This window comes from Muntiacus reevesi, chromosome 4, assembly GCF_963930625.1.
Source record: "Muntiacus reevesi chromosome 4, mMunRee1.1, whole genome shotgun sequence".
NCBI lineage: Eukaryota > Metazoa > Chordata > Mammalia > Artiodactyla > Cervidae > Muntiacus > Muntiacus reevesi.
This window is the reverse complement of record NC_089252.1, coordinates 111,702,422-111,716,138: the sequence shown is the minus strand read 5'-3', so window position 1 is coordinate 111,716,138 and position 13,717 is coordinate 111,702,422. Positions and strand designations below refer to the sequence as shown.

At 43.1% G+C, this 13,717-nt stretch overlaps 1 protein-coding gene across 1 annotated transcript in view; it reads left to right on the top strand.

The window, feature by feature from the left end:
- Nucleotides 1-13,717, top strand: part of LARS2 (leucyl-tRNA synthetase 2, mitochondrial) — a 141,901-nt gene that overhangs the window by 54,093 nt on the left and 74,091 nt on the right. Inside the window, exon 7 of the mRNA XM_065933880.1 lies at nucleotides 9,563-9,706. Within this exon, the coding sequence (XP_065789952.1) occupies nucleotides 9,563-9,706 (144 nt within the window). The remainder of the gene's footprint in view (nucleotides 1-9,562; nucleotides 9,707-13,717) is intronic.

Below are 13,717 nucleotides of genomic sequence, written 5' to 3'. Positions count from 1 at the left end.
GGGTGGACTCCGGGAGTTGGTGATGGACAAGGAGGCCTGGCGTGCTGCGGTTCATGGGGTCACAAAGAGTCGGACACAACTTAGCAACTGAACTGAAGATTAAAACAGTATTAAAAATTCAGGTCCTCAGTCATACAAGTCACATTCAGATGCTGGTAGCTGGTGCTGGGCAGTCTAGATAGAAAACATTCCCATCATAACAATATGCTTTTAATCATTATGGTGTTTATGGCATTTTTTGTTCAGTTTTCTCTCCTTTTCTTTTTTATTTTAAGAAGTATTTTGTTTTTAATTGATGGATAATTGCTTTACAGTATTGTATTGGTTTCTACCAAACATCAACATGAGTCAGCCATAGGTTTACCCCTCCCACTTGAACATCCCTCCACCTCCCTCTCCATCCCACCCTTCTAGGTTGTTATGGAGCCCCAGTTTGAGTTCCCTGAGTCATACGGCAAATTCCCGTTGGCTATCTGTTTTACATATGGTAACGTGTGTTTCCATGTTACGCTCTTCATACATCCTACCCTCTTCTTCCTCCCCCCTCAGCCTTGTTCCTAAGTCTGTTCTCTATGTCTGTGTCTCCATTGCTGCTCTGCAAATTGGTTTAACAGTACCATCTTCCTAGATTCCATATATAATGCATTAGTATACGATATTTATTTTTCTCTTTCTGACTCACTTCACTCTGTATGACAGATTCTGTGTTCATCCACCTCATTAGGACTGACTCAAATGTGTTCCTTTTTATGGCTGAAAATATTTCATTGTATACATGTACCACCGCTTCTTTATCCATTCATCTGTCGATGGATGTCTAAGTTACTTCCATGTCCTAGCTGTTGTAAATAGAGCTGCAATGAACATTGAGGTACACGTGTCTTTTTCAGTTGCGGTTTCCTCAGGGTGTGTGCCTAGTAGTGGGTTTCCTGGGTCGTGTGGTGGTTTTATTCCTAGTTATTTAAGGAATCTCCATACGGTTCTCCACAGTGCCTGTATCAATTTTGTTATGTTTTCAATTAAAAAAAATTTTAGAATCAGTATAATGACTCATGTAGAAGGCTCAGTTTAGAATATCAGGATAACATGAATTTTCTTAAACCTTGACAACATAAAAAGTAATCTAGCTAACAAAAATCAGGAGGTGAAATTGGGGAAGAGAAGTAGAAGCAAGTGAGAGATGATCCCTACATACTTCATAACAAGGAGCCAAAAAAGGAGAATTAGAGATTTATGTCTGTTTTTTTTACGTTGAAATGTAGCTATTAAAGCTAAGGATAACTAGAAGAGGAGTCTTGTTCGAGAAAGGCTGTATGACCACGCTCAGTATCTCATATTACATGGCAGAGGGTCAGCAGAATCATCTAAAGATAGTAATCAAACTTAAAGTGGTACAGTTTCATTACATAAAGTTATAATGGTAAATACCAGAAGAACTAATAAACTAAGCCTGCTAAAAGAGGAGTATTTTAATAATCACTTCAGATAATTATGAATGTCCTCCTTTAATACTATAGCAAAACTCAACAAGTGGTGTGTTCTTAAAGGTCAGTTGCAATGTTGAATCTAAATATCACTGAGCTTTTTGCACCCTTGTTATATTAAGATGTTTTGGTCTATTTTACCCTTTGATTGAATGTTTTACCTTTGTGTTATGATTATTATGAATATAGTTTTGACCTGCCAACCCCTTGTAGTGGTCTCCGGGACTCCAGAGGTTTATGAACCACACTGAGAACCTCTGTACAAAGTATACAGTCCCTAACCCACTCTCATCTTTAAACTGAGGATATTTTAAAAATATTGGTTGTTTAAAATACAGTGTTGTTAATCTTTTTTTTTTTTTTAAGTATTCATTCCCCATTAACATTTGGGATACATTGAAAGTGAGAACTTTGTGGAGTCAAATCATACTAATCTTTAACCACTGTAGACCCTCTTGGGTCAGTTTAATTTCTTTCTTTTTTTTTTTTTTTTTTTAAGTTTAATTTCTTAACACACCATAGCTGTTCCTATGCCCAGAAGCTGGTTAGGTGAGGAGCGGTGAGAGACAGAAGTACCTGTCCAAGGTGCTGACTTCAACAGCCCTTGTTGTTGTTGTGTTGGACATATCGTTGTGTTGTTAAAGAATAATTTTCAAAAGTTAGAAAAACGACTCCCATACAAATATAAAATGAACATGTGTCAAAGATTTTATTCAGCTCACTCATTAATGAGAGAACCAGCTGTATGTTAAGACTGGTTCAAATGAGATTTCAAGGAAGGACGATTTATAGAGTCCAAGGCATGTGAAATGTATTTGCTGATAGAATCAAAACTGCTTAGTGACCTACAAGGCATAAACCTAGTTTTGGGGAGTCTTTTCTGTGAATCAGAAGTCATTTGCATTGTCATTGCCCGAGAGTCATTTGTGTCACTCTAAGACAAAAAGCTTTTGTGTTGCTCTGCGTTGTCTGTAAGTTAACCCCTTCTTTGGCACCCTAGCAGAGTTGTATTGGGTTGGCCAAAGCATTCATTCATGCTTTTCCATACCATCTTATGGAAAAACCCAAGTGAATTTTTTGGCCAACCCAATAAAATAATAGTGAAGAGGGAGTCAGACAAAGGTAAACATCCCTAGAAAATCAGATAATCCCTGGGGGATGTGGCTCTGCTAGCCAATTCCAGCTTGCCTTGAAGAAGCAACCCCTTTCCCTGTTTTGAGTTTGGAATAATTTTTCTTAATAGCATTATTCAATATTCAGAAGCAAAAGGGTCGGAAGGAAATTGGTGGGAAAATCATCAGCTTCCCACTCTCATCAGCAGATTCGGTGCTAACCGAGCAGCCTGGCAGACTCCTTCCCAGAAGAGCCTCCCTACTGAGGTGGATCAGAATGGTTCGCCAGACGGGTTTCCGTCTGGAATCACCCGTGGGTCCGGGCAGAGGGATTATGAGATAACAAGCCACATTGTGTATCCCAAGTGATAGCAGGAAGGACAGACAGAAATCAAAGTTACTAGCACCTGAAAAAGCCTGTAACTGCTCTTTAGAGTGTAAGCAGTGGTGCACGGCGTCAGTTAAATTAGCCAGTGTTAACTCTCCTCAGTTGTTTCATTACTCTTCATATGGATGGGATATGAAAGAGCTGACACGTTAATGTAGCAGTGTAAACAGTTCTTGCCCGGGGCCCTTGGCTGTGTGACAGCCCTTTATGAGACACTTGATTTTGTGTGTGTGTTGTATAGTTAAGCTGACTCTGAATATACTGAATATTTACTGTAATATTCCTTCATAGGACACTGGCTTCGCTCTTTGTTAGTGCTGCCTCAGTTCTAAGTACATCAAACCCAAGTAGGAAGCTTAACCCCTTCAATATTGGGTTGGAGCAAAGCCAGTCATGAGCACCGCCTCAGGAGCTGAGTAACTTTTCTAAACATGGAAGGGGTTCCAGGAGGTCCCCCACTGCATGAACACCACCGTGCTCCTGGGTCCGAATATCTCTCTTCTCCGCAGTTGTTTCCGAATCAGTGTGGCACACACGCACACGCCTCTGATTGTGCACCCCTGGGAATTCGGTCCAGTCTTCCCTCTGACTCCTTCTCTCATGGAAACAGCCGATATTCCTTTCCTGATGCTGCTGCTGTAACAAATTACCACAAACTGGGTCGCTTAGAACAACACAAGATTCATTGTTTCACAGTTCCTGAGTCAGAAGTCCATGAAATAGGTCTCACTGGGATACAAATCAAGATGTTGTCAGAGCTGCCTTCTTTCTGAAGGCACTAGAGGAAAATCTCTTTCTTGCCTTGTCCAGCTTCTGGAGGCTGCTCCCATCCTTGACTTTGGACCCCTCCCCATCCTCAAAACCACAGCATCTTGAAATCTCTCTGACTCTGCTTCCATCGTCATATCTCCTCAGACTCAGACTCTGACTCTTCTGCCTTCTTCTTTCTCCTGTAAGAGCTTTTTTTCATTACTTTGGGCCCATCTGGTTAATCCAGGTTAATCCCCCCATCTCCAAATCCTTCATTAATCGTTTATCTTCAAAGACCCCTTTGCCATGTAGGTAACACACTCACCGGTTGCAAGTGACACGGGCATCCAGGTTCTGGGTGACGTAGGACACAGACATCTTCTGCCTACCACAAGCCTCTTCTCCCCGCCTCGGAGGGTCATTATGAGGATTAAACTGGTGAATGCTTGTGGGGAGGCTGGGATGGTGCCTGGCACAGAGTACGTCCTTAATAAGTGCCCATCTGTGCGTGCCTGTAGTTACCTAGGGTCATTATGATATTTAAATTGGAAAAACAAAAAGTTAAAAAATCCTGAAGCTTCCTGGCTCATTCTGAGGCAACCTGCACATGGAAAGGTATTACAGAAAAACAGTGTAGTTTGTTTCATGGGTATTCATTTAGAAAGACAGTGTCTTTATTGCTGGTTGTTAATTTAAATTTTGGGGGTGTGTTCTTTTAAGTCACTTAAATGACATGATCTTAAAAAAAAATCATAAATAGAATGTAAACATGCACACTTGGTACATTGTTTGAAGACCAGAGTTATCTCTAATCCAAGGTATTTTTCCCCAGGTAGATTTCCTTTTATTGGATAGCCATTTACAAATTGGCTTTAAAACATAAAGCATACTGATACACTTAGGTTTCTATTCCTGGGGTTTATTTCAATATATAAGCTTTTGAAGTTAGCATAAGCAAGTTAATTTGATTAAAAAAAAATTTCATATAGCATACTTTGTAAAGCATATTTGGCAAAAAAAAAATAATTCACATATTAATACTTTTCCTCTAATGGAATTGTCATAGCCTTTTTTTTTTTTTTCAAATAAAGATAGCCTTAATCCTTAGATTCAGTTCCGCTGTAAGTATAAATGGACATTTAGGGAGAGTATTTTAGCAGAGCATTACAAAGCAGAGCTGGAGTCTAACTCTTGTTCTTAACAAGCACTGTCCATCAAAATGTTTATTTCCATTGCAGAAGCAAATCTATTCTTGCTCTCACAGAACAAAAATATTTTCAGCCAAAAATATGATTATAGAGACTTTTTCTTGGGAGAACATTAAATATCACCTCTCTGGTTAAAAAAAAACACAAAAATTCCGTGGATGTAGCTAGTAGAGAGAATAATGCCGTGTTCTGCTTGGACGTTCTAGGGAACTGTGGAGCGCCACTTAATCTGTGAATTTGTCTTTGACTCTTGATTTCAGCAGCACCTACTTAAAGAAGCGCGGTGCACGAACAGGCGGCCTCACCCAGTCTGCCCCCCGGTGGCTTTGGAAGGTAGTGCAAGCAACCAGCGGCGGCCTTGGGAACTTTCCACCCCCCACCCCCCACCCCATTCTGGACCGAGTCCAAAGTCAGGCCCATTCTGGATGGAATAGAGCAAAATCGATTTTGAGAATTAGATCCTTTAATGAGATCTATGTGGTGTTCCTTAATTAAGTGCGCTTTTGTCAAGAAAAAAGCTAACAGTCCTTGAGAAAATCAATACCCTAAAGCATATCTCGCCAGCCTTTGGAAGCTGAAGCTGCATGGCAGGATACTCAGAAAAGGTCTCCAGTCACACGGAAGGAGAGCTCGAGGAGAAAGAAGCCAGGGAAATGATGGAGAGCAGCCCGAGCCTGAAGAGTGGTGCTGTGGCCAGGCAGGAGCCAAAAGCATGCTGATGGAGGAGGTACTCCCGTTGGGACTGGCAGCCGGTGAAGAGGGTGAGGGCCAGGGAGGCAGGCGGAGAGAGGATCCAGAGGAAGGAGAGGATGGGATGAGACAGGACGAGCTTTGACACAAAGCTCGAGGCCTGCTGGGGCGGTAGGCACCAGGGCGGCTGTGTCGCAGAGAAGAGGGCAGATAAACTCAAAATCAGGCTGATTCAATGCTATACATCACCATATTTAAAACAGACAGCTAGTGGGAAGTTGCTATGTGACAGGGAGCTCAGCCCAGTGCTCTGTGACAACCTAGAGCGGTAGGACAGGAGCGGGGTGGGAAGGAGGTTCGAGAGGGAGGGGACACGTGTACTTACGGCCGATTCACGTTGTCGTATGGCAGAAACCAGCCTAACACTGTAACGCAATCATCCTCCAATTAAAGCTAAATTTAAAAAAATCAGAATGAAATGGCCTTGAGAATCCCCAGTGGACCCCACGGTCTCCCACGACTCCAAGAGCCCAACAGCCAAGAAGGGGAGGGGAACGGGGCGACAATGATGCGGCACCCACAGTCACGGTACAAGCTGGGATCCGTGAACACGGCCGCTTCTTGTGTAGAATCGTGGTGTGACGTGCATTTCTAAAATGCTTTCTGAAAGCTTCCCACAAATCCCTCAGACCGAAAAAATGTTAACCTTAGCGTTTAAGCCTTGATCAACTTGGGGAAGTTCTTCAGGATGATGGCTCGTTCTGTGATGTTGCCGGATAACTTATGTTAGGAAGCAGTGGGCAAAGCCAGCTAGAGTTCAGTGTTTTTGCAGGTGTTTTACTGGTTTCAGTATTGATTTAAAGTTGACTGGAAAATACAGAGATAGGCTGTATTTTGCTAATAAGACTAGTTGACTGTAAGGAGCATGGAGTTAGTCTCGGAGGTGATAGAGATCATAATTAACCTGGGTAGTGACCACAGTCAATGAAGTTGTCCATAAACTGTATTCTGTGGAGCATAACTGTGCTTGCTTAAAAATCAGGGCATCCATCAAAGTAAGTGTTCAAAATGTGAAAACCCAGGAGTGCCAGATGAAAGAAGACAGACCATGGCTTAAAGGGAAGCTATAGGTTAGAGACCATTACGTAAGAGAGGAGACCCAGAGAAAGAGATTTGGAAGTCAACTCCAGACCTTCAAGAGGCCATGGATGCTGTACACCCTGGGCCCTATAGGCCCTGAATTTTGACCACCTATGGGTTTACCACCTGCAGAAAGACCAAGACTGAACTCTGTAACTCTGTGCTTGAGACCGATCACGGTCCTGAGAAGAAACGAGACTGAGTACTTACAAGAATGCATCTTTTTATATTATTATTATTTGGCTGCAGCAGATCTTAATTGAGGTATGTGGGATCTAGTTTCCTGACCAGAGACTAAACCCAGGCCCCCGCTGCATTGGGAACACAGACTCTTAGCCACTGGACCGCCAGGGATGTCCCTTTGATTTGAATGCATCTTTGATTGGAAACTTTATTTCCTTTTGTATTTTTCCTCTCTCCCATCAAGACTTTCACTGGGGGAAAATTGCTTTTGTGTTTTGCTTCTATTTGTCTTTCATTTGACAGCAGGGTTTTGTCATAACGTGTAAACCTCTTAGGAACACCCCTCCCTCATTGCATTTTGTAACTTGGAGTCTGAGAGCTGCCAGTCTGTGTGGGAAATGTCGATGAGAGAATCAAGTCCTGTCCTGTTCTTGCGATCCGCAGGGTTGAGTGTTTGCTTCTTCGTGTCCCCCGAGGTGTGCAGTGGGGGCAGGAGGCGGAGGTGAAGGCATGCAGGGCTTTTGTTCTCACTTTCATGTTTTGTGCTGTTTCACTGGTGCATTAGTTTTGGGTTTGGGGGGCAGGGGGCTCTTGAAGGAGCTGTCCTTGTTACTGGACGGTACTTGGCCCTCTCTTTATATCTTTTAAGTGGTATCCTTCCCCTCACCCCTAATACGGGCAATGATAATAGATAAGTAAGCCACCCTTGGTTTATTCACCTCAAGTTTTTAGGTCTGCAGTCGTTTGTCCTATATTCCATCTCTCTCTGTCTATGGATTCAAGGATTTGGGGGACTGTAGAAAGAGGGGAGAAAAATCACTCTGTGCATGTCTTTTCCACTCCTACTCTATGCTTTACAGGTTTAAAATTTCCAGTAGGTATATTACTTTTTAGTTGTAAAATCACAACCCATAGAAGTTAGCCTCTCGTCCACTCCTCCTTTTTCTGTCATTTTTAGATAAGTCTTTGGATCAGTCAGGGTCCCAGCAGAAGAAAAGAGGGCCTCCCTGACAGCAGTCACTGAAGAAAATGGAATGAAAAGAATGATTCTGTGCAGAGTTCGGGGAAGCCCACCACAGGTGGGCCAGTACCTGGCACTAGGAACAGAAGGAAGCCTTTGCCCACCTCCCGGGCAGGGGCGACATAGGGGAGCCATTCCTGGAACTGGGAGAGCGGTAGCTGGAGCAGTCAGAGAGGCCAGTCCATGACCCACGGGAGAAGGAGCCGGGGACCTCTCACTGGTGGAACCCAGTCAGAGGGCAAGGGTCCAGGTTAATGTGGGCACAGGGGACAACTTCCACCACGGAACATGGTGGAAAGAGGATTAGAGGGGCAAATGGGCAATATTCAGCACAACGTCTTACTAGAATCACTTATTAAAATTTTAAAACACAATATATATGTTTTACTGCCCAAACACGTCTCTGTGTTCATTGCCCTGTTTGTACTAAGCAGTACCTAAATGTCATAAAGGAGCGAATGCCGGGACTTCTCTGGCGGTCCCAGTGCTGGGGGCCTGGGTTGTATCCCTGGTCAGGGACCTCGATCCTGCATGCCACAACTAAAGATCCTGCTTGCCACAACGATCCCACGTGTGGCAACTAAGAGCTGGCACAGCCAAATAAAGAAATAAATAGAAACAAATGCTTTTTTAAAAGGAGTGAATATAAATGGCAGGGGTATTTTAAATGAAACTAAAAATGAATTAGAACTCTATAGAGGGAAACTTCATCGTGGTTAAGAATATAGGTTCTATCAGACAAAGAAATCTATGCAGAAAGATCTCAGAATATTGTTACCTTTTGGGGGGCAGATGTTGACTGGGAGAAGGCAGAACAGAATTTTCTGGGGTGCTGGGAATGCTCTGTGTCTTGATGAGTAGTGGTGGAAATAGATCGAGCTGTACACGTAAGATTTATTCACAGTACTCTGTGTGTTGTACCGTAATTTAAACAGAAATTTAAAAAAAAATCACAAAAATGTTTACAGTTCCTAGACACCTGAGTTCCTACCCTGCTGTCTCTGATACTTACTGACTGTGTGACCTCAGGCAAGTTATTTAATCTCCCTGTTCCTTAACTTCCTCCTGTGCAACATGAGGATAGTAATATTCTTACCTCAAAAGGTTGTCCCAAGGATTATAAGAGCCAACCTTAGGGAAGCCTCTGGTACAGCATCTGGCACATGGTAATCACTCAGGAAGTATTGGCTATTTCTATTAAGATAAACCTATTTTTTTTCCCTAAAATAACCCAATTCTGCTAAGTTCTGGGTATCATTTTTTTTCTTCTTTCCTTCTGTTTACTAAAACTTCCAATCTGCAAGTCCATCCTTTTATACAAGCAGATTCTGAACTTGAGTTAGTCACATGCATACAGCCTCCCGTCCCAGGCCTGTCCTGACGAGGTGAAAGCCCTGAGGCGGTTCACATTCTCTCTTTTCAGCGTGCTGGTGGCTTCCTTGCCAAGCGATGCTCCAAGGAGATGCCCGTAAGTCTCAGGGCAGAGATACTGCCTTTGTAGACCCTCTCACTTGTGAGGGACCTCCATATGATCCTATTCAGTATACTCACCAGATTGCATCATTTTGTTTCATGAATTATAACAGGCCTTGGTTAACTGGGACCCGGTGGACCAAACAGTGCTTGCCAATGAGCAGGTGGATGAACATGGCTGTTCATGGCGTTCTGGAGCAAAGGTGGAGCAGAAGTACCTCAGACAGTGGTTTATTAAGACAACTGCTTATGCAAAGGTGAGTGTCAGCCTGGAGGCGCCCCAGTAAGGCTTATGTTTGAGCAGGTCTTCTGAATATCAGCCTCACTGTTGGAGGTGAACTCTGGTTAGGGCTGTTAGAGCCATGGGTGTGCAGACAGGAAGCACGTGGACCTCAGGGTCACTCACATAGAGCTTGATGGATTTGGGTCCTTCAGTTGGAAATCAAGAATAGCACCTGGAGGTCACTGTAGGCCACTGTTTGCTGACCTTTCAACAAATCACTGTACTGCTCTAAAGGCCAAAAAACATTCATCTTTATCTGTGGCTGTATCAGCAATAAAACTAGAAAGGAAAAAAATATTTTCACCTGTGTAGATCTAGTAAGACCTCCAGAAAGATAGAATGACATTTCCGAGGGTCCAGAGGAGACCATCTAAAGGAGTGAGGAGATGGCAGTCTTCATGCGGGAAGGCCAGGGTGAAAGTGAACCAAGGCAGGAAGCAAAGCTTTGGACTCTAACTCTTGTTGTGTCTCTGATTAATAGTGTAAACCAGTGTGGGTCCCTGAAGTTCAGTTTCCTCATCAATAGAAGGAGAGGGTGCGACCAAGTGACCTTTAAGTTGCCTCTGGCTCTTTATGTTTTCAGATATTCAAGGCAAAACCAACCACTGAAAGGTGGGGCTTGCTTACTAAATCACCAGTAGCCTGGGTGAAATAGCTTATTAAGGGTATGCCAGAACCACTCTGTGCAAGATATTCTTTGAGCCTACCACATTTCAGGATATGGAATTGAGCGATCACTTCCTGAAATTCCAGAGGAAAGTGATTAGAACAAATCAAGGGGGGCATTTCCTGTGGCAATTTGATAATCTCTGTATTAGCATAAGACTGGAAGTCAGCAGGATCTGAAAAGGTAAAGACATCATGCAGAGTTACTGATGGTATGTCATGGTAGTTCTTACTTTGTGGTAACCACCATACGTAGGATGGTTGTACCTTTCCATCATAGCCCATGGGTTGCTGCATCACAGACAGGGTACTGGACTGAAGTGGACTTTGGGTCAGATCCAATTCTGTACTTTTTATATTGCAAAATAAGCACAAGTTATAAATAACCTCTGATCACTACAAAGCTTTGCTGAATTAGAACTATAGTACTCCAATTCACCAGACCAGTGCCATATGGTTATATGACCTCTAGTTCTCTCACTCAAAAGACATGTCTTAAATGAAAATGTTCCCCATTTTAATTTATCCAGAATGTAGCATATGGTTTTGGAGAGCTACTCATTAGAACTTGCTAACATAATGCCTTGCTCCTTTCAAGCACGCCAGTACTATTGAGAGGCTGAATAGAAGTAAGCTGGGGACATGGCTTTCTATAACAGCCCAGGCAGTGGAGCCCCCACCTGCTGGCAGCTGGGCAGAATGCATCACCAGGAGGCATGCCAGCTCACCTCAGGGACCTGTCAGATGACTCTAGTAGGCATTGGTGGGAAGGCCACCTAATTAGCTCTTTTGTTTGACCTCTGCCTCTAATTGGAAATGTAATAACCTGAGTGGCATTATTCTTTAAATTGTCAGCTGTGAATTTTCAACTGTTCAGCAGAAGTGGTTAGTTACCATGGTGACTTGACTGCCTCTTAATGAACTCCAGGGAAGAATTAACCACAAAAGCTGACATTAGAAGTCAACACTTGGTTTGCCCTGAAAATCAGAGGAGGGGGTGGCCTGGGAGTGGTTAAGGGTGAGCAGATATCTGTGTTCACTGCACATCCTTGACTGAGGGCTACACGTGCACAAAGCAAGACTTCATAAGGCCTAATAGAAAATGATTGCTAAGGGATTAAGAGGAGAACAGAGCTATCAGGGGGCTACACGGTACTCTGAGTCTTGGAGTTACAGTTCAGCTGAAAGTATGCAGTGGAGACCCCAGGAAGGCTATATATTACAAATGTGCATGACTCTTCAGGACCAAGGACAAAATCAAAATAGACTCACCTTAATTAAAAATAAACCTGACAGTTTCAAAAGTAACTTTCAGAACAAAACTTAACACCTTAAAAGGGAAACAGCATAGTTCAGACTCGCTGAAAGGTTAGTTTCATCTGAAGTGTCCAACATGTAGTAAAAAATTACAAGATTTGCAAAGAACCAGGAAATTGTGATCTATGATAAGGTGGGCGGGGGGGAAGGAGTCAGCACAAGAGAGATAGATCCTGAGATAAAGGAAAAGATGGTCATAAGGAGTGAGCAGATGAGTGGACAGGGGAATCTCTGGACAGAAATGGAAACATTTTTTAAAAAATGAAAATCTAAAACATAAAAGTATAACATCTGAAATAGAAAATTATTGTTTGAGCTGTAGAGGGATGAGTAAGGGTTAAATAGGCCATAAAGCTGTAAGGGAACCCCTGTCACTCCATATAGGGAACAAAACAAGTGGTAGTTCTAAAACAGAAGTGTGTATGACACATTTAAGAAACTGGAATAATGACGGTAGAGCTGAAACTAAGAGAGCCAAGAGGAGAAACTCAAGGTAGGACTGGAAAACCTGAAGAAATGGTTAGGGGCCAGATCAGGCAGTGCCTTAAGAAATCCGTACTCTATCATGGGAGTCCCGAGAAACCACTAAAGGATTCTAAGGAAAGGAGTAACATGATCGGATTTGTGTTTTTATAAGTTCACCATGGAAAGAGCAAGTGAGGATGCAGAGAGACTAGCTAGGAGGTTATTGCAGCGTTCCAGGCACGCATAACTTAGATGGTAGTGGGAATAAATGGGTAGGTTAGAAAAATATTCATATGGCAAAGCCTAAGAACTTGGTGATATTGAATGATATTGAAATTGTGTGTAGGAGATGATGTCAAAAGCCCCTGACCTGGACACAAGTGAATGATAAAGCTACTCACTGGGATAGGGAGTCCTGGAAGAGACACAGTCCTGACCCTTTTGAGTTTGCAGTGACAACGAATCATTTGAGTAGAGATGTAGAAATAAATGATTCTTGGATAAATGGATCTAAAACTTCAAAGAAGATCAAGTGAAACAGGATATCTGCTTTAAAACCTGGTATGACACCAATAGTGTTGAATTAGTGATGAGGTCTTGCTATATAGACAAGGATGAGATATTGAGTCAGTAATGCTTTTAGCCGCAAGTAACTGAAAATCCAAGTTATGGCGACTTAATAAATGGGAGATTCCTTCCCAAAGAAGAAGTCCCAGTTGCTGGGACCAAACTAGGATAGGCCTCTATCCTATCCTATCCTATCCTATCCTATCCTATCCTGCCAAATGAGTTGGCATTTCCATGGTCCTCATCAGCCATTCCTTCCTGCCTGTCACCTCATGGTTGCAAGATAGCTGCTGCAGATCAGACATCATGTTTCCATTCAAGACAGAAAGAAGCAAAAGAGGCACTGTGAGCAACAAGAAAGCAAGCACTTAACCCACAGACGCGGCCAAATTCCACTGATGTTCCGCTACACCTGTTGTGTCGTGTGGCTACACCCAGGTTCAGGGAAGGCTAGGAAAGCAGACTTGAGCTTTTCAGCTTCTGTAGTCAAGATGGTTGGGGGAAGGGATTGGGGAATGGGTGTGTGTCCGGCAGTCATCTTTAGAGCTCCATGTGTACTTCTGATTGTGCAGCCTCTGTGATGTACAGCTGGTGGCCTGCTTGGGAGCACGGCTGGAGGAACACTCTTTTCATTCTCTTAACTTCCAAATTAGAAAGATGATGCCTGATGTGAAAATTAAGGGCACCCTGAAATATAAACAAATCTTTTATCGAGGCAGTTCTGTGATGTGTTTGATGTTTCTCCATGTATCCCCCATCCAGTCCTCCCCAGGATTGTTTGCTTTATGGAACATTAAAAGTGATTTCAGCCACTTGTTCTGTGAAAAAAGAAAACTGGCAGTAGGAGTATCTGAGGAGCATGAATTAGTCCTGGCAGAAACGTGTGGGAGGATTGACGTGGGTAGCACTGCGAGGTGGGAGCAAGGGGAGGAGGGCAGATTGGAGACGTACGTACAGGAAGCAAAGGGGG